The 20,658-nt window shown below is 48.3% G+C and overlaps 1 protein-coding gene and 1 long non-coding RNA gene across 2 annotated transcripts; both read left to right on the forward strand.

Moving 5' to 3' along the window:
• Positions 1-1,757: 1,757 nt before the first annotated feature.
• LOC144134459 (uncharacterized) lies at positions 1,758-2,876 on the forward strand. Its single transcript, XR_013315139.1, has 2 exons — positions 1,758-1,878; positions 2,525-2,876. It is a non-coding gene; the product is annotated as an uncharacterized LOC144134459 (long non-coding RNA).
• A 13,974-nt stretch (positions 2,877-16,850) lies between these two features.
• LOC144134448 (uncharacterized) lies at positions 16,851-20,226 on the forward strand. The gene is made up of 3 exons (XM_077667364.1): positions 16,851-16,961; positions 18,730-18,938; positions 19,820-20,226. Exons 2-3 carry the CDS (start codon positions 18,782-18,784, stop codon positions 19,996-19,998), a joined length of 336 nt encoding a protein of 111 aa, XP_077523490.1. The 5' UTR covers positions 16,851-16,961; positions 18,730-18,781; the 3' UTR covers positions 19,999-20,226.
• The last annotated feature ends 432 nt before the right edge of the window (positions 20,227-20,658 follow it).

Consider the following 20,658-nt stretch of genomic DNA (forward strand, 5'->3'; position numbering starts at 1 on the left):
CTGCTGGGAGCGGATTTTCTAGACTACAAAAGGCACAACGATTTTGCATTAAATTTTTACAGATGTACGCAAGCCCAAGCTGACGTAGATATTCATGTGGATCACAAAAAATCAAGGCAACAGCCCTGAATATTTGCGATCCACGCGTCATCAAACCAAAGCGGCACCACTCATCCGCGTCACCGGCATCGCGGAGAAAACTGAAGAGTCTCAGTGAGCAGTACTTGTCCAGCGTGGTAATATGTGCTATCGAGTCCATCAAAGTGAACCCAGTGCTCTAAAGCCAGCTTGCCAGGTGCAGGTTGGACACAACGACTACAAGAGCAGTCATACCATAAAGCGCCCCGGTTGAGTTCGTGCTGCCCATTAGATTGTAAGGTGGCCTCCTTTCGAGTGGGCCCTGGATGATACACCTTGTGCACAATATGTACTAGAGTCTGCGATGGCCGAAACTGCTCTACTCGCGTTTTTGAGTTTATGTTGGGCATCTTGGGCCGCATCCTTTCTTGACTAGAGGTTCACGGCATCACGTGAAGATCTGTTATTATTAGTGGCTCTTTATTAATAAAATGCGGTGACACATGCGTGTGTATTTTGGGGTGCCTTTCAGCTTAGTATCGCTGTATTTTTTGTACCTAGGGTAGCGCAATACTTTTGTGACTACTGCATGTAGGAACCGAAGCCTACTGTACAACAGGAGTCACGTTCAAGTCACATTGGACAGAAACGATGCTATACCCTCTGGACGCACGGCAAGCACCTAAGAATGCGCTTACATTTCTACCGCCGCGTTGTAGGTATCAAGGTCTTGTATGGTAGCCTTCAATAGTGCGTGCAAACGTGCTTTTATTCAGCGCTTCGAGGTCCCAGAACTAGTTTGTCTTTGGCGATGGAGCGTTAACAACCACGTAGATTATTGCTTATCTCAATCGTGACCAGAATATGACCATGCAGTGGACCCTTCGCCATTTTCATTGTGTATTCGATATTAGCGATAGTAACTCTAATTCCTGTAACATGTTTCTGGTATGATTCAGCGTAATTAGTAACGTGGATCCATTATCGCTCGCAGAAATTGCGTATCGGGATTACCTATTCTACCAGGGATGGCACCGGCTTCATGAATTCCTCTGGCCCATTGGTCCCCCTTCCGACCAGGGGGCCCGTGACTCCAGAGTTCAACGAAGTCTGGTCTGAAGCTTACACGTGACCAGCCAAGCAGGATTTTTTTTAGATCAGCATAAACGTTTGCTGCGTCTGCCTCTTCTCCCCGAGCAAGCCACAGTGTTGCATGAACGGGGAAACATCTCTTGGCTGGTTGTTTCATGAAAAAGATACCTGCGCAAGGAAAAGAGACAAAGGAATAACAAGGAAATGAGATGGGTAGCTAAGCATTTGGTTAGAATATCAATTTCTTTATAGCCAGGCTCAGGCACTCCGCACTTAGTGGAAAACCGGAAGCATTTTTTTGGCCACTTATAAGTTTCTGTGGATTTTGTCTGCTTCACAGTGTCACATGCATATTGTTTGTTCCGCATATTTCTGATGTTGATACGAATTACGTCTCTCTGGTTGTTATTGTTAAGAATGTGATCTTATGCTTAAATATTGTTCTTGGCACCTGCATACTTCGCGGCATAGATTCCTGTTTTCATCTGTTCACTGTAAAGCGTCCGCCTGCCGTCGCGGTGTTGGTAGCGTCCACTCTGGCAGTTTGGTAACATGACGCCCGAGCCCCTGTCCACTCCCGACCCGAGGCCCGCCATCCGACGCCACGGGGTGGAGACGTGGGGAAGCGGCGGATAAGGACAGCCTGGGCGACAATGTTCTCTGCCTGCGGGAACACTGTTACCAGTGGAGCACTGCCCATTTCACAGGGTAGGTGACACAAGGTGTCTGTATTTTAATGCCCTGTGTTGGGACGTATGGACAAGTTCCAGGGAAAATTGCAACAGCAGATTGTCAGAATTAGCGGTAACGCTAACAAGTTACAAATGTAATAAAAATCCACTGTCTTAGCTTCTATACTGCGTTATGAAAGAAATTGTAAATAATTTCATCTTCCCGAAAAATTTGCCAGTTTTGGTTGATCAGGATGCTGTCTCACATTGACGAGGTTGCTAACAAAAAGGGGCACATTTTCTTACTTTTTACTGCGCCAGAATCGGATTCGACCAATTCAACGCCTTCTCTAATTAGAGTGCCCGGCAGATCAGCTGAATATGGTCAATCACAACCTTTCCTGCCCCTCAATCCTGCCCTTCCCCGTTCGTTAGCTCTTCTGCCTATCAATGCTCGGGATAGTCAAGCTGGTCGCCGGAGCACTGCACTTCATCGCGGCGCCGCCGTCGAATACTGTATGAGTAACCGTATATATTGTATGAGTAAGAGCCGGACAGAAGTATCGCGCGGCTCCCACCAGAGTGAAAGCTGTGAAAAACTGTGAAAGCTGCGCTCCCCAATAAAGCTCTCTTCCCGAAGTGGGCATTCTTCTGCTCTCTCTATATCTTGGAACTTTTTGCAGCTGAGCGACCCGTGCCTGGATGCGGTCGACATCGCCAAGATGGAGGCACCCGTCAGCGACTGGCCCGCAAAGCTCACCCAGCTGTCGTGGTGGGCGTCTTCCTGAACTTGTACTTCCCCTACGAAGGAGTTCTGGCGGCGCCCAGTTCTGCTCTAATCATCAACGTCAGTTCTCGTTGATGTTTCAACTCGACCGAGGGCGATCTAGTTCAAACATCAACGAGAACTGACGTTGATGTTTGAACTGACGCCGACAGAGTTGGTGGCGGAGACGTGGGGCGTTGAAACGCCAAGCGCTCTCCGACGACACCCGAAGCACCAACTCTGGCGCCGCACTTCGCAGCGCAGCTTCAGCAGCGCCGGCTGCCTTTTAATTGCGACGTTGCTCGTCTTTTAATGTCTCGTGTGTTCCCAGTCTCTGCGAAAATGAATCTTTGCGTTGATGCGTGTTTACGTATGCGTTTTGATTTCCCTCCTGCCGCTCACCTCTCAGGCAGATTACAATGCAGATTCTTTCTGAAAAGGCTTTTCTGGTTCCCAGATAGACATGAATTCAATTTTATTCTACAAATTTGCGGTATTTTTCACGATTAGCTTCGTATTTCTCAGCGTACAGTCATGGGTGGCGTTGAAGGTGCGGCAGACATCACCACATTTGTTACAGAATTATGGGGGACAACTGCGCTTATCGTATTGATCGGTAATATCTTAACGAGTAATCGCGAACCAGGTATAGATCAGGGTCAGTTCACATTCATTTTGTGGTTCACACCTCTGTGGTGTCACACACTGTACACGTCACACACGTCACACACTGTACGCTGCCAGTGGATAATGACGAGAATACTTTAAATAAGACAGTGCATTTAATTTGGTTAAAATGAAAATGGCAAGGACGGCGTTGATACAAAGGGAGCTGCGCAGATTGTAGAACAAACCGAAGTTAATAGCTTCGCAGTTGGCACCGAAAGAGGCAGACTTAGACGGGGCATGCCATGCGAACAGGAGATAACTGGCGCTCGGCTGTTGATCCGAAAGACGCGGGTTCGATCCCGGCCGCGGCGGTCTAATTTCCACAGAGGCGAAATACTGGAGGCCAGTGTAGTGTGCGATGTCAGTGCACGTTAAAGAACCCCAGGTGGTCGAAATTTCTAGCGCACTTCACTGGAGACGTGTTTGGTGTGGCCTGGTAGCTTCCAACATAACAGCGATGCTTAGGGGACAGAGAAATGCCCAGAAATAAAAAAAATGCAAGGTCCGCCAGGAACCCTTTCAAATGAACGGCAGACCATTCTCTAAGCACGTCACGTGCTTCCTCGAACTGCAGTGGGTGTTGACCAACCAGCGGAGGTTACGTACCTGCACTGCGAATTGCCTATGACGAGTCCGAGGACTGGCATCTTTCTTCTTTGAACACCCGACGTGCTGGTCGGAATCCACGTTCGCTGCCCAGTCCAGCACAGTGCGAAGACTGTTCTGCACATTATTCAACCAAAATGACGACTACACTTCGCGCAGTTCCCAAGCCTACCTTGTTGGAAACGAGCACCTCACTCAAGACCGAGACCACATGAAATCTATGAAATGAGCAGCGCTGGATGACTTCATCATTGTACTTTAATTCTATGGTGTCATCGATATGCCTACCACGAAGCCGAAAAATAATGTATTTCGTTTTCTAAGTGTTTAATTCTAATTTGTTTATTCTAAGGCACTCATAAGCTTTCCTTTGCCATATATTAGCTTCTCGTCGTACAGCGCATAAGTTTTCACCGGAAAAAAAAAAACGTTAGTATCATCGGAATATAGGATTATGTGTGTAGTAAGAGGCACGTTGATGATATCACTGATGTACAAAAGGAAATGAAGCGGATCGAGAATAGACCCTTGTGTTACACCAAATTTGATTTCTCCTGGTAATGATCGCGAACTAAGTATTTTTGTGTACTGCAGTCTCTTAGTTATATAACTTTGAACTAGGTTAAGAGCAATTCCCCTTATCCCATACTCATTCAACATTTGCGATAAGGTGTCATGCTTGGTGGAGTCAAGCGCCTTTTTAAAGTCAAGAAATATTCTTATTGTATACAGTTTATTCTCAAAATTGCGTACTTTTTTTTCTTTATTGTGTAGCAGCGCCGTTTGCGTACACTGTTCTTTCCAAAACCCATATATTTTTTCATCAGTAATATTATTTACAGTGCAGAAATTAAGGATACGTTCAATAATCACTTGTGCAAATAATTTTAAAAAAAATTGCAGGATTTAAATTGGTATATAGTTGTTAATGTCATTCCTGTCACGTCCGTTAAATATTGCCAATACCTTTGCAATTTTTATTTCATACACTCAAGTGGACCGCTTGACTCTGCTATTTCTAGATTGTACTGTCTGCTACGTTTTCTGGAAACTTGAAATTAATTTCGATTATTTTGTCCAATGGTGCTTCAGCTCAGTTGCGGGAAGTATCAGTTCGGACGCCGCCAGCTCACCTTCCTTGGTAGCCTTGTACCTGCCTTCGAGTATGACCGGAACCGGTAGAATCCACGCCGTGAGATTCTTGTCTAGCGAAGGGCTTCCTGAGCTTTTCAAGCCTTTGTTTCTATTTCCGCCGTTTGGTTAAACATTTCGACGCCCTAGATCGTCCACCAAGAAGACAATCTGGAAAGATTTATTTTACCTGGAGCCTGTTGGCCCGAGGCGAAGATTTTTCGTCGCTCACACACGTTGCTGGCCCGATTATACATCTATGCTTTGATGTGTTTGGTTTCGGCAAGTTTGCACCAACGCCATCCGACAAATGGCCGGTGCGAACCTTGCCCAACAAAAGCTCTACCATGAACATCCCATTCGCCTTCTTTAAGCCGCCAAGCGAAATTACACCAATGTCTGAGGAGGAGTATTTAGCCCGTGACTGGGTTTAAGAAAGCACTACTTCACGGGGTGAAACCCAACGGATAATCTTGCAGCTTGCGTGACCGTAAGGGTGCAGAGATAAATATTGCCGCGACCGGGTTTCGAACCCACGGCGGCGTGAGCAAAACAGCTTAGGCCTTATTCAAAACTGCTGCCATCTATCGAAGAAAAGCGAAACCGACGGAACGCCACCATGCCAGACGATGACCGTGGCCACTTTCGCCTCTGCTCTAGCTTGATGCGCGTGTTGCGATTGCTTCCTTGTGGCAAGTGCTGTGCTCGTCGAAATGTTATTTTTCTGGCGAATTGAGGATGCAGGATGAGTGATGAGTGGACTGTTCTGTCGTGCCAAAGAGACTCTGCACTAGGGAACGGGAAGAGGAGAAGAGAGAGGGTCACCATTTGGGGGAGGGGGGTGATGATGGTGGGAGGAGGCAGATGAAAAAATACATAAAAAATGCACACTTTCTAACATCACAAACGCAAAGCAAGGTTCGTGTCGCTTAAAAAGCGTGAGAGCGCTCGCGATGCTTGTACAGTTTTCAAACAATCTGGCCAAGCGCCGAGGATCAAATCCTCCGAGAGAGGCCTTGTGTCCCTAGACCTCAAAACAGATGCAAGCATAACTCTTTCACGTGTATATGCTGGACACACCACTAAATCATGTTCTCTAGTCTGCTGCACGCCACATGTGGTACAGTCTGGGGAGTCCGCTTGTCATAATAAGTGCAAGTATTTGCGCGTGAAGGCGACGTTTAAACGTAATCAATGGATTATGCATGCAATAGGGCGTGTTATTCCGCTAGGAACAGAAAAGGTCATCGCCGGATCCAGCCGTTGTGTCTGGCAGGGCCCAGTACCTAGCCGTCGCCCTCTTAATTGATTCCGAAAGGAGACAAGTGGTGTCCGGTCTAGAGAACGGCACAGCTGTACGCAAGTCACTGCTGAAGGCGCTGCTTGCTTCAGCGTGGGCGGTCTCATTTCAAGCGAGTCTGCCAAAGTTTCCAAGCGACTTTGCAGAGAAGTATTGTGCGTCAAAAACACATGTGACGCTCCACAGAGAACGCAGCTACAAGTTTTGTACAGAGTCTTGTACCAGCCTGCCGGCGCTAAAGACGAAAAAATGCATGATGCAAGTACAATTTGCGTTTCCAGCTAAAAATGTCTCGCGAACTTCGATCTAGTTTGGGTCAGAGCCATTTCGTTCGGTGCATTTTGCGAGTGTGCCTCTGTCGCTTAGGTAGCTGTTGCTGCGATAGCGTGTGGCGTACGTTTGAACGACGCTGTAGGCGAGCGGTTGCGAAACCTGGTCGACCTGTAATGTTTGGCATAATAACATTACTACTACCGCTTATGTGTGCAGGCGTTGTCGAAAAGTGCGGACGCCGTTCCGTTCCGCAGAACAAGAAATAAATGTGCGGTGCTGCGCCGCGCATCATGGGGGTACTCGGTGCAGGAGGGTCCACCAAGCAATTATTTTTAGAGATTTGTAGCCGGTCGTTAGCAATAGTCATATCAGCTTTCAGAATTTCGAAAACGCGCCGTGTTGCGGAGAGGAGGAAAGGAGGCATCCCAGGTGTGCTGCGTACTCTCTCCGTGACGTCACACACCTTGGCCGAATGGAAACGCAGAGCGTCTACCGGCATCGCATGCGTAGGGCATGAAACTGGGTTCTGCATAGAACGCCGGTGGACTTTGGTGCATTCAGATGAGCGGTTCCACCATACGATGCAGGTGTTGCATTATAACAGAAGGGAAAGCTGTAGACTCCAGCTAAAACTAATTATGAGCACAAAAGGAGCCCGCTTGCTTGTTACGGAATTAACAAGGCAGACTGTCTGGCCGTTTGACTTCTAGGCCTTTCGATACAGGTTCATTACTGGAATCTGCATCGTCAGTTATTAACGAATGCAGGTGCTCCCTGTTTTTTAGTACCAGAATACCTGAAAGGCAGCAATGCCTTAAATATCAAAGGTTCTGAAATGGTGAGATTTGAAGAATGCAGGCCCTACGGGGAGAGTTTGCTTCTAAGCCTTTTATTGGGGCCCTCGTAGCATCCGCGGAAGTCAACACTTTCGGAGGGGGGAGACCAGAGTTCCTCTGACCTCCAAGAGATTTGAAACGCTGGGGAGGCATAACGAGTCACACGACGTGTCCCAGAAGAACACAACCTTGGTATCTGAACTTATTACAAAGGGTTCTCTTTTCCTTTTCTTCCGTCAAGAACTGCACTCCGATTGAGCAAAGCTTGAAAGTGGATTCTTGGCTTTGTTTTCTTTTAACACGTGGCCTTAGATGGTGATGGTGGTCAATTTTTGCCACGAGTTGCCCTTGCTAGAAATATGTGGCGGAGTGCAGCAAAAAAAAAATTGCGGACGATTTAGCGTGGTTAGGCAAAATGCGAATTAGGTGCGCTAGCACTCTGGGTTCGGTTCGTGGTTTGGTTTTCAAGGTCAAGCCGGCCTTAGACAAAGATCGGCGAAATTGGATTTAAAAAGGTAAGTGAAATAGTTTTTAGAGAATTCGACGTTATTCAAAAATTAGAATCGATAAATGGTAAAGCATGCAAATTAGTTTTTCCGCTAGCATTTAAAATCGTGATGTTCTCACTGATTAAATCCGCGACGATGTTCAGGCTTCTCCTCAAAGTGTTAGAGGAGTGGGAGAAAATTCGTCGTGACGTCACTGATGCCAGAATTTCACATGCCCGCTGTCTTCGTCTGCAAACTGCCGTGCGTCATTCGATGCCACCAAACAATGCTTCGAGAGCTTCACCTTCGACGCCGTTCATTTTCTTCCTTGAAACAACCGCTTCTTCGCTGGAAACTTAGCACCGTCGTACGTGGCGTCATCACTGCGGCCTCTGCCTGTTGCTTTGCACTGCAGAGAAGCCTGAACGCCGACGCCGCTTTGGTCGGCGATTACGTCGCCATTTCAAATGCTAGCGAAAAAATGGATGTGGATTAGCACAGCTAATTCGGGATATACAAAGCGAAAGATGTCGGCATTCACTGTGTTCAATGCCATTGGCATTGACAATGTTCTAGACGGCGATAGCTTTGAGCAAAGGAAGGGTGCATAACTGGCTCCCTGGATATGTGGACGCCTCATTCCTGCTTTGATACATGTGGCGGTAGTGAGAGATGTGGCCTGAATGCATTAGCGCTGACAGCGTTGTGGCTGACATGCGGCACTGCAGCAATAGCTAGGCCGCAGCGTTCATTTGGTGATCAATCATTCGCGATCAACCATTAACTGCATGCCGCCTCCCAGGATGGCAGGGAGGGCGCGCTGCCTATCGAGTATGCGGAACGCAATAAAAGCAGGCTTTTGCAGTTGGACACCAACGCCACGTACATGAAAGCGAGATTTAGGTCTCCAATGACCCACAGAGCCGGTTGTGCGCCTTTCCTTTCGTGGAAATGAACGGCCTTTGCAAAGTTGCCAACGCCGTTGGCTCACTTGTTTTGTTTGGTTGTTGAGGAAAGGAAATGCACCGTAACCGTCTCACATGTCTCGGTGGACACGCGAACCGCGCCGTAAAGGAAGGGATAAATGAGGGAGGGCGGGAGGGAGGGAGACAAGAAAGTGAAAACTGAAAATTGAAAGTTGTATTCTGAGGAAAGACGCGGCACTGCGCAGCGGCTGAACACCTGTGGCTCGGTTCTACTAGTGGCGTATGTGCAGTAGTGACTAGGTAGCCAGAGAAAGACAAATATCCGCGGAAAGGCGTGCGTTGTGACGTCATGTGTCTCCTAGAAGCACCGCCACGGCGAAATCGCAAGTTCGCGGTCAGTAAATTTTTGGCCTTAAAAAGCTTTCGCATGCTTTACCTGCAAGTTTCGCACATTCGGCTCGTTTAAACTCATCGAATACTAAAACCTCTACTGTTGCCCTCGGAAGGTGTGCCGCGAGAGCATTAATGAGTTAAAGGGGAGGTAAAATTGTTTTTTTTTCGAATTTGTGGTTCTTCAGGAAATGGAATCTATAAATGTTGAAGGTAAAGCATGCTAAGTAGTTCTGCGCTAGTATTTAATATAGCGACGTATTCGCCGATAAAATCCCAGACGATAGTCAGGCTTTTTCTCATTGCGTCGGAGAGATGCAGAGAAACTTTCAAGAAGTTATTGTTCTTGAACATTGAGACGTACGCTGTGTTCGCCCAAAAGTTGCCGGCCGGATTCCAACACCGCCAGGCAATGCTTCGTTTGCTGACCTGTGGTGCCGTTGGTTTACCTGCTTGAAACAACCGTTTCTTTGCTGGAAACGCAGCGACGCCCTACTTAATGTCATCCTTGCGGCCTTTGTCCGTCTCTGCGAACTGCAGAAAAGCCTGAACGCCGACGCCGCTTTAGTCAGCGATTAGGTCACCATTCCAAATCCTATCACAAAAATACTTCGCATGCTTTACCTACAGGTTTCACATATTCGACCCCTTTAAGCTCGCCGAATTCCAAAACCACTTCACTTGCACTTTAATGCCCGTATATGCGGAATTGGTCGTTCCCTACGTTGCATTCATAGATCGCTGTCTGTCCTCTTACTATTCCATGCGCCACTGCCCTGAGATTGAAGATGCTGCCCCCGGCGGGACTTGTGAGACCCAGGCTGCTCTTCTCGAGCGACCAATCATTAAATTAACTGCCACCTGCCAAGGCGGGACCGTACAGTCAACGACGAAATCGGAGAGTGCTTTTTAGCGCTAGCGCATAAAAAAACACACACACTTGCAACGACTTCTGTTTGCGAAGTTCCTGCCCTCCTGACATCATTATTTCCGACGAACAGCAATGATTAACGAAAAATTGTAGAAATAAAGCAGAGAAAATGCTCAAAAAACGAGAATTTTACTCCTATAGAGTAAGGGAATCGTACATAGAACATCACTGTTGTCCAGTTGTGGGATGTAGTGTCGCAGATCACCCCATCGCTGGTCAAGGGCTACGTCCCCCAGCACTCACTGACCAGCGGCGCCGCAGGTGGGTGGATGGGAGTGGGACGCGCCTTTTGAAAGGCGCGTATGCACGGACAAGCAGTTTTTGAGCGCTCCAGGGGTTGAATACAGTCGCTGTCATTCATTATAAAAAGTCATTGTGTCGTCGGCTCCTACACTGACGACTCGGAATTATGCTGTGCTCGCAGTAGAAACTATTCAGGCGTATCAGCGGGGTACTAAGAAGCCTGCGCTTGTGATTTGTCGTCGGACGCGTGATGAAGCTTTCGTGACTGGAACAATCGTAGTCTCAAAGGTCAACCGGAATTTGAAAAGATTAATTAAATTACATTGCCCGCATAGCCTGCTTGTAACAAAAACAAAATAGTTCCATCATTAAAAAGCGCATATGTGTATGACATATCAGTCTGGTATACGTACTTTGAAGAAGCCTTCACTGTGTTGAGCTGAAGTGTATCCGAACTGATGACACTCGTCATGATCATTCCGTGTCGACACCGACATAACTCTGATTTTTTTAGCCCTGACCTGTCGCTGAGCTTTCAGAAGTTGGGGTCCCGTTGCACGAGGCCTAACCGCCTAACCAGCCAGGGTCGCAAGGGTGCTGAAAGCATTCCGACGACAGAGAGACTGGAACGACAGTAGTATCCACAAAACAATATGGCAAGACTCAAGCCTCGACAGCTTTTCGACATTATGCGAATTTCATCTACTGGCCAGCGTGGATAAAAAGTTAGAACACTTCAGCTATGCTTCGGAAGTTTGGAAGCAGAACGACCAATTCCAATTAGAACGCTGCTATGCGCTATGGGCCGAAATCCGCGAGAAATCCTGCGGTCTTATCACGCTTCAGACGAAGAATTCGAGAACAATGAATCGTCGAAGGTAAGTTTCCGCCGCATCTGGAAAAAGCAAAGGACCTGAGAGAACCGACCGATCCTGCTCTGCGTACTCTTGGAAGGTTGAAAGACCAAATGAAATGGACGAGAAAGTGCTCTCAAGAGATTTTCTAGTAGTCGCCACCTTAGGACTCCTCGGATTGCCAGTGGCGCGAGCGCTTGGAGATGTCCGCTTCAACGACGCCGTAGCGTGACACACAAGCATGTCTTCTCTGGCATTGGCTGCATACCTGTGCGCTGAGGACTGACGATGTGGTGCATTATGCCGTCACGTACCCCAGAAGGATTCCTTTCCGCATCAGGAGCAAGATAAAGAGAGAGCTCAAAAAATGGATGATCAAGGCATAATGCGTAAGGCTGGAAAGCCAACCGTCTGGTGCGCTACCATAGTACAACTTCAGAAGCAATCAGTTGATGTGCGCATCTGTGTCCACTTAACAACTTAACACACCAAAGCGAATGTGCAAAAAAAAAGAACGAAATGTTTTGCCAACTGTGGAAGAAATTCTGGGAAGCCTAGATGGCGGAACAGTGCTTTTAAATCTAGGCAGAAACTACACGTAAAAATCCACATTCAACCACCAACATAAATCCAGTGGCTCGCGAAATTCATTACGCCGTTTGGGCTCTACCAAATGTTCTTCCACAGCAGAAGGCTAATTCCCAAAGCAGCTGCCGTCAGGGACGAAGTTTTCATGCAATTCCTACCAGCTTCGGATGATATGTTGTCAATGTTGCGTTAAAAGCAAGGAAAATATCCTGAGTGCCAGGCGTTGTACATGATGTGGAGCAGAGTTTGGAATCCAAAGAAAGACTGCGATCTGATTTGAGGCCTCATTGGTCGTCGCACGGGTCCACTGACTGACTTTAACGGACTGCTGGTGATGGCAAGCCAAGTAGCTTTCGAAGGGACGTGCTTCAACGCCCCCACGAAGGCCAACGTCGCACAAAGGCCGCAGATCCTATTTGGTGGCCAACTGTAAGATCTGCACTAAGAGCACTGCACTGCAAGTGCTGCTTCTTCAGTTTTGGATTCCGGCTTTTGTGGCTGGCTGGCTTTATCGTTGTTGTCCATTAAAATGACGAAGCAGCGACAATATATCGCAGTTTTTGTCATGCCTCACGTAACCTGTACTGACCTTCGACGTCATGGCCATCGCTTGGCAGTTGAAATCGAAATCGGAAGAGGTAAGAAATATTGTTTAGGCGATCGTCCCCGAATAGCACGTAGTGATCCATGCGTACTAATTTCATAGGAATCAGTTAAAGAAAAAAAAACAACGAACCAAACATTTAATGTCTGAGTCAACTGAATTTTCGTTCTCTCCTGGGCCAACACCCGTCCGAGATCCCGGAAGTGAAGCTTCTCATTGGTTGCCATTCTCGTTGGTTCTCTCTCGGGCCCCACGTATCACTGCTCTCGGCGATTCCTCGAGCGGCGGGGTTGTACAGCTTCTACACCAAGCGGTCCGTTTTTGCCATATAGGAGGCAAGCATGCTTCCTTATTCCTCCTTGGCTCTCCAGGACTCCTGCTGGTTGACTCCTTCGAATTGGCTCCCATCTTTACTGCTCGATTCGCTCTGCGCTGCACGTTTGGTTCTTATTTACCTCTTGGCAGCCCCGCGCTTTCGGGTTGGTCCCAGAGCGTATGGTTTTTTTACGGGGCTTCCCCGCCGAGCTGCTTTCTGAAGATACGCTGTTCCAATGGCGTCCCCTCTTTCCCGTCCGCTTGCCATGGTCACGGCTGCTCGAGGAGCGCTAAGTCCCGGACCGGCGGCGCCTACGGCCATGGCGCCTGGAAGCGGAGCTGCTGCCGGAGGAGGTTGAGGCGGCTCGGCGGTACGATCTGGACCGGTGCTTTGCTCCAGCGCTGCTGTGCGACTGGTGGCGCTTTCTTCCGCTGCGCATTTTCCGACATCGCATTTTTAATACAGCATATACGAAAGCCGCCTGTCTATTTTATACCGTAGAAGCGTTTAACTGGATTTCCGCGATGATACTACGCCTAGCGACGCCACTGTAAAATTGTGTACTGCGGAAAGCCAACTTTACGAGCTAAAATTGTGTATTTTTGACGTTAAATATTTCGAAATGCATCGCCGATAATGAAAATTACAAAACTGGACTCAGCTTCTATGTCGGCAGGCTTAAATTTCTCAATATAATTTTGACCTTTGGAACCAAAAATAAAGGACTTGATGTGCTAATTTTAGGTTACTAAATCTTTTCATCACTGATATCTATCACGTACATAATGTCCGCCTTGGTGTGCAATCCATCTGCAAAGACCGCACCGATGTATCTCTCACAGGGCTTAAAAAACAATATCTAAACAGTAAAAAAAAAACAAAAAGTACACCCGGCATAGGCAAGTCGTGTCCTGACACACACATTCTCAGCCAGCAAAATAATCAGTGAAAACGCAGCATTGTAGTTCCTTCGAAGAGAGTGCAGAAGACGGCTTGGACCCTTAGATATCGCCTAAACGGTCAATCAACTCTGTCTCGATGATTTCGCGGGTCAGTTGGAAGCTGCTCCTTGCGATGATTGTGCAGTTCCTCGATGTGCACTGAAGGAAATATAAATTGAGTGCAGATCCTAGTGCAGCACCCAGCTCCGGCCGAAGGGAAGATCCCGAAGCGAAATCGAACTGCTCACCAAGCTATCAGGCGCACGAATATAAGCCTGACAATGACGTGATGCATGACGACGCCCGCCAGAAAAGCCTCCCCCCGAGCCACGATTTCATTACCCGTTGAAGATATATGGGAATCGTGCCGTCACCGCGCCGTGCCGTGGCCACACTCGAAAACTGGGGACCATTGTCTGACGCAACAGCATGAGAAAAGCCGAAGCGCGCGAATATCCCACGCTGTACTTCAACAGTTACTTTAGCCGTCGCAGACTTCAGAGGCACTGCCTCAATCCATTTCTTCTTCGCGCGGGTCCATAAGAACAAAGATCATGCGGCCTTCAGGTGTTCCCACATAGTCCATATGCAGGCCAATACGACAGCTAATGAGCTTTGGTCAACTCTAAGGATATTGCGCTGAACGTTGAGGCCAACAGTGCACACATCGTAGGCAACGACTCACAAGGTTCTGAATGTCCGGGTCCAAGCCCGAATACCAGGAAACTGAGCGGGCAAGAATGTTCATTGCCGTCATATGAGGATGTGAGTCGTATAATTCTTCTAACATGTATGAACGAGGAGCTTCCGGCAAAATAAACCAGCCCATTACTCACAGTAAGCTCGCGTCTACGATGGAAAATGGCTGGAAACGCAGATGATCGCCGAGCGACCCAGGCGAACCTTGCGGAGTCGACCTCGTTACTTCTCGGAGAATCCTATCAGCACTCGTAATATGCGCTAACTGACTAGCGGACAAAACAAAGTCCTCAATGATATAGGAGGGAGGCTTCCGCCATGTTTTAAAGTTCGTTCAAGACTCTTATCTAGACTGAAGATCGTGACTGGAGCGGTTGCTGAATATTATGGGTTATTATATGCGTGTTGACGTAAATCTGCTAGCTCAAAGATCTATGCCTAAAATTCCTGAGCTTAATTAACATCTAAATGTCGCAGCGGTGGAGCAGTTGCCGGCAGAATAATCGCAAGGCTGATCCCACCACTGGCTTACTATATCCCAGCGAAGCTCAGCTGAAGTCTAGATGCACCTACGCGGCCTCACCTTTGAACCGCAAGGACAGAGAAACCGCGGGACGACTCCTGCGCACGCGCCCTGGCAGGGGCTGAGCCACAGCGTGTGCGCAACCGGCGTTCGGTAAACCGGTGCACACTTGCTCTTGTGGCTCCTCACTATGATTAAAGTCTCCACTTCTGATAGTAAAGGTAACATCTCTACAATTATACTAATGTTGCGATGACTACAACTATAACCACCACGACCTCAGCAATGCCAATAAAAGAAAAAAAATGATAGAACGGTAAACACTGGTTAACGCAAGATTCAGCGACTGCTGTTAAAGGAGCTCTGAAAGGGGCTCCGTGGAAAGTTGCTGTATTCCTAAGATGTTAAAGGACGGCGGTTCACAAATGTCCTCCAGCAAGCATTTTTTTAATGCGTTTTGTGGAAGCTGAGTTATCTGTAGTCGCAACTTGAATTTACGCGTCATCGCGCCTTTCTCTCTCCTCTCGTCACTTTTTGCACGCTGAAATGTCGGCGCTCCTCCGCCATCCCCACCAACTCTGTACCTCCGCCGCCTGCCGACGCACGCGGGAGGAGGGTGGGAAGGGCAGTGCTTTTGGCCGCGGTCATGGGAGGTGCGTGACGTCAGAAAGAGACACCACGGCGAACCAATGAAAGCGTTTCGCTGCTGACGTAACGAGGGCTGCATGACGTAACGAGCGCAAATTTGGGCGAACGCTCGGCACCGCAGGTCGCCGCGGGGCGTGAAAGCGCTAATTTAAATATATATATATATATATATATATATATATATATATATATATATATATATATATATATATATATATATATATATATATATATATTCAATTAATCGGTTCGATTTTGAAGTACTGTATGCGGCATGAATACTCGGTGGCCTGTATTCTACATAATGCAGTCGTATTATAAGCAGCCTCAAACACCCTTTTCAGGCACCCTTTAGGGTATTGATATTTAACAATATGTAATGTAGAGAATATGAGAGCGACCTCGCACCTCTGTAGTTCTAGGGCGCTCGTTTTAGTTTTCCACACAGTTTTTCGTTTAAGTCTCCGCCGATGATGCCCTCCTCGGGCGTCGTGTTTCGGAGAAGCTGCCGCAGATGGACCAAGCTAGAAATATTGCTCCGCTCTCGCCACACCCACCCTCCTCCTTCCACGCCAACCACGTTCCGGATGGTTACCGTGGTGCGCCTTCCTACACATTCGTCATGCCCTCCTTGTAGGCCAACCCCGTTCTCCTTCTAGGGTACCTACCCTCCGGTTGGTTCCCACGGCAACCGCCTCCCGGTTGCTCGTTCTCACGCTTTCGCCATACCCTCCTCCTCCGCCGGTGACGGTTTCCACTGTAACCATCCTCTGGTAACGCCTTCGTACGCTCTCAAAATAAAGCCTGCTTCCTTGGTAACTTTGCAGGGTAATTACCCCTCGGGTGGTTTCCGTGACAACCGCCGACCAATTGCGCCTTCTTACACTCTCGCCATACACTTCTCCTTCAGGGTAACCACACTACGGATGGTTCCTATGGCAGCCACCCACCGGTTGCACATTTCTCCACTCACGTGATGTCTCGCTCCTTGCGCGGTAACCACCGACCGAGTGCTTCCCATGGCAATGCATCCACCGGTTACGCAGACGACAGACTACTACGCAAAACCCAGGAACGGCACTCAAAAGCTGTCGCTCTAAATATAAAATATTGAACTTCACAGTTTCGTTAGTTGTAGTATCAGGTCACGTGCCTCCAGGACTGGGCAGAATTTTACCATCCGGGCTCATTTGACCGGCTTGAGGAAGACAATGTAGCGGAGCACAGGAGTCGGGAAGCGAGGTAAAAGAAGCTCAAGGCTGCACGTTCACCGGGCGCCACGAATGCCTCGCAGCGGGCGACATCTTGGAACACGGCTGGTTCCCTGTGGACTCCTGTCCAAGCGTTCGCCAACACCCAGACTTCGAGGGGCTTTGGAAGACTGCGAGGTATGCTTCTTTCACTCTGTCACGAAAAGGGTGAGGTTAGTTTAAGGGCAGGCGGTGCAAGCCAAGCAGAGCGCCGGTACTGGCTCCACCAGAACGTCGTCGGTAACTACAAACGGATTGTCCGGACCACAAAAGGCACATCGATTTCCCATTAAATTTTCGCAGAAGCGCGAAAGCCCAAGCTGACGTAGAGGGTCATGTGGGTCACAAAAAATCCAGGAAACAGCGCTGAATATTTGTGGCCCACGCGTCATGGATCCTAAGCGGTACCATTCATCCGCGTGATCGGCATCGCGGAGAAAACTGAGGAGTCTCAGTGAGCAGTACTTGTCCTGCGTGGTAACGTGTACAATCGCGTCCATCAAAGTGAACCCTGTGCTCTAAAGCCAGCTTGCCAGGTGCAGGTTGCACACAGCGACTACAAGAGCTGTCATACCATAAAGCGGCCCCGTTGAGTTCGTGCTGCCCATTAGATCGTAAGGTGGCCTCCTTTCGAGTAGGCCCTGGGTGATACACGTTGTGCACATTATGTAATAGAGTCTGCGATGGCCGAAAGTGCTCTACGACCGCTTTCCAGTTGATGTTGGGCATCTTGGGCCACCTCCTTTATTGAATAGAGCTTCACGGCATCACGTGAAGATGTGTTATTATTAGTGGCTCTTAAAATGCGGTGACACATGCGTCTGCCTTTTACAGATGCCTTTTAGCTTAGAGTCGCTGTTTTTTTTTCTATTTTTTTTAAGCCTATGGTAGCACAATCCCTTTGCGACCACTGCATGTATAAACCGAGGCCTGCGATACAAAAGGAGTAACATTCAAGTCACATTGGACAGAAACGATGCTATACCCCCTGGACGCACGGTGAGCACCGAAGAATCCGCTTGCATTTCTACCGCCGCGTTATACGTATCAAAGCCTTGTATGGTAGCATTCAATAGTGGGTGCAAACGTGCTTTTCTTCTGCACTTCGAGGTCCCAGAACTAGTCTGTCTTTAGCGATGAAGCGTTCACAAACACGTAGATTATTGCTTATCTCAATCGTGACCAGAATATGACCATGCAGTGGAACCTTCGCCATTTTCGTTGCGGATTCGATATTAGCGATAGTAACTCTAATTCCTGTAACATGTTGCTGGTATGATTCAGCGTAATTAGTAACGTGGATGCATTATCGCTCGCAGAAATTTCGTATCGGGGGACCTTTTCCACCGGGGATGGCACCCGCTTCATGAATTCCTCCGGCCCATTGGTCTCCCTTCCGACAACGGGGCCCGTGACTGCACAGTTCAACGAAGTCTGGTCTGAAGCTTACATGCGACCAGCCAAGCAGGATTTTCTTTTTTTAGGTCAAGATAAACGTTTGCTGCGTCTGCCTCTTCTCTCAGTGTAGGCCACAGTGTTGCATGAACGAGGGAACATCGCTTGGCTGGTTGTTTTATGCAAAACTCATCTGCACAAGGAGAACCGACAAGGGAACAAGGAAATAAGATGTGTAGCTAAGCATTTCGTTAGAATATTAATTTCTTTGCACTACGCACTTAGTGGAAAACCGGAAGCGTGTTACTGGTCACTCATAGGTTTCTGTAGATTTTGTCTGCCTCACAGTATCACATGCATATTGTTTGCTACGCACATTTCTCGTTATGTTGACACGAAATACGTCTCTCTGGTTGTTATCGTTGAAAATGTGATCTTATGCTTAAATATTGTTCTTGGCGCCTGCATACTTCGCAACATCGATTCCTGTTTTGTCCTGTTTATTGTACAGCGTCTGCCTGCCGTCGCGGTGTTGGGAGCGTCCACTCTGGCAGTTTGGTGACATGACGCCCAAGCCCCTGCCAATTCCCCACCCGAGGCCCGAGGTCCGACGCCACGGGGATGGAGACGTGGGGAAGCTGCGGATAAGGACAGCCTGGGCGACAATGTTCTCTGCCTGCGGGAACCCTGTTACCAGCGGAGGACTGCCCATTTCACAGGGTATGTGACACAAGGTGCCTGTATTTTAATGCCCTGTGTTGGGACGCATGGAAAAGTGCCAGGGAGAAGTGCAACAGCAGCTTGTGAGAATTTACGGTAACGCTAACAAGTTACAAATGTAATAAAAATCCGCTGTCTGTGCATCTATATTGCGTGATGAAAAAAATAGTAAATAATTTCATCTTTCCGAAAATTTGCCAGCTTTGGTTGATCAGGATGATGTCTCACATTGTCGAGGTTGCTAACAAAAAGGGGCACATTGGCTTCGACCAAGTCAACGCCTTTTCTATTAACAGTGCCCGTCAGATCGGCTGAATATGGCCAATCACAACCTTTCCTGCCCTTCTGTCCTGCCCTTCCCCGTCCGCTAGATTGTCAAGCTGGTCGCCGGCGCACTGCACCTCATCGCGGCGCCGCTGCCGAATACTGTATGAGTGACTGTATATACTGTATGAGTAACAGCCGGAGAGAAGTAACGCGCGGCTCCCACCAGAGCTCGCCGCGTTGCGGTTGACCGGTGAACGAAGCTTTCGCGCTGACTCCCATTGGAAAGGGGATCATCTGACAGGTACTCATAACAGAGGAGGCGTTGGCCAACTCTCTCAGCGTCGTTGGAGCCTGGGGCAAGCTTTTAGGGAACAACCATCCATTGAAAATGATTGTTGTGGGGTTGGCAATGATATTTTGCTACACACTCTAAGTACTTTATTTGTTTGTACAAAAACAGTATTTTTTCACGCACCTGTCTGCAAGAAACAATACGCGTTGGTGTGAAGTGCAACGGGAACGGGCTCAATCTGTGAAAGCTGTGGTCCCCAATAAAGCACTCTTCCCGAAGGGGTAGTCCTTCTGCTCTATCTATATCTTGAAACATTTTGCAGCTGAGCCACCCGTCCCTGGATGCGGTCGACATCGCCAAGATGCAGGCACCCGTCAGCGACCGGCCCGCAAAGCTCACCCAGCTGTCGTGGCAGGCGTCTTCCAGAACTTGTACTTCCCCTACGAAGGAGTTCTGGCGGCGCCCAGTTCTGCTGTAATCATCAACGTCAGTTCTCGTTGATGTTTGAACTCGACCGAGGGCGATCTAGTTCCAACATCAACGAGAACTGACGTTGATGTTTGAACTGACACCGACAGAGTTGGCGGTGGAGACGTGGAGCGTTCAAAAGCCACGCCGTCCCAGACGACGCCCGCAGCCCCAACTCTGGCGCCGCTCTTCGCAGCGCAGCTTCAGCAGCGCCGGCTGCTTTTTAATTCTGGCGTTGCTCGTATTTTAATGTCTCGTGTGCTCCCAGTGTCTGCGAAAATGAATCTGTGTTGATGCGTGTTTACGTATGCGTTTTGATTTCCCTCCTGCCGCTCACCTCTCAGGCAGCTTACAATGCAGCTTCTTTCTGACAAGGCTTTTCTGGTTCCCAGATAGACATGAATTCAATTTACTTCTACAAATTTGGGGTATTCTTCACGATTAGCTTCGTATTTCTCAGCGTACAGTCATGGGTGGCGTTGAAGGTGCGGCAGACATCACCACATTTGTTACAGAATTATAGGGGACAACTGCGTTTATCTTCTTGATCGGTAATATCTTAACAAGTAATCGCGAACCAGGTATAGATTAGGGTCAGTTCACATTCATTTTATGGTTCACACCTCTGTGGTGTGGCATGACTCCGAGAACTATCTCGCACACCCTGAAAACTGTACGCTGCGAGTGGATAAT

Source organism: Amblyomma americanum, chromosome 1 (assembly GCF_052857255.1).
Source record: "Amblyomma americanum isolate KBUSLIRL-KWMA chromosome 1, ASM5285725v1, whole genome shotgun sequence".
Taxonomy (NCBI): Eukaryota; Metazoa; Arthropoda; class Arachnida; order Ixodida; family Ixodidae; genus Amblyomma; species Amblyomma americanum.

Bases quoted from the DNA above. Each gene is read 5' to 3' on its own strand.
- LOC144134448 (XM_077667364.1), top strand. From the start codon at position 18,782: ATGACGCCCAAGCCCCTGCCAATTCCCCACCCGAGGCCCGAGGTCCGA. The intron at 18,939-19,819 runs GTATGTGACACA...AACATTTTGCAG, and splicing joins AGGACTGCCCATTTCACAGG to CTGAGCCACCCGTCCCTGGA.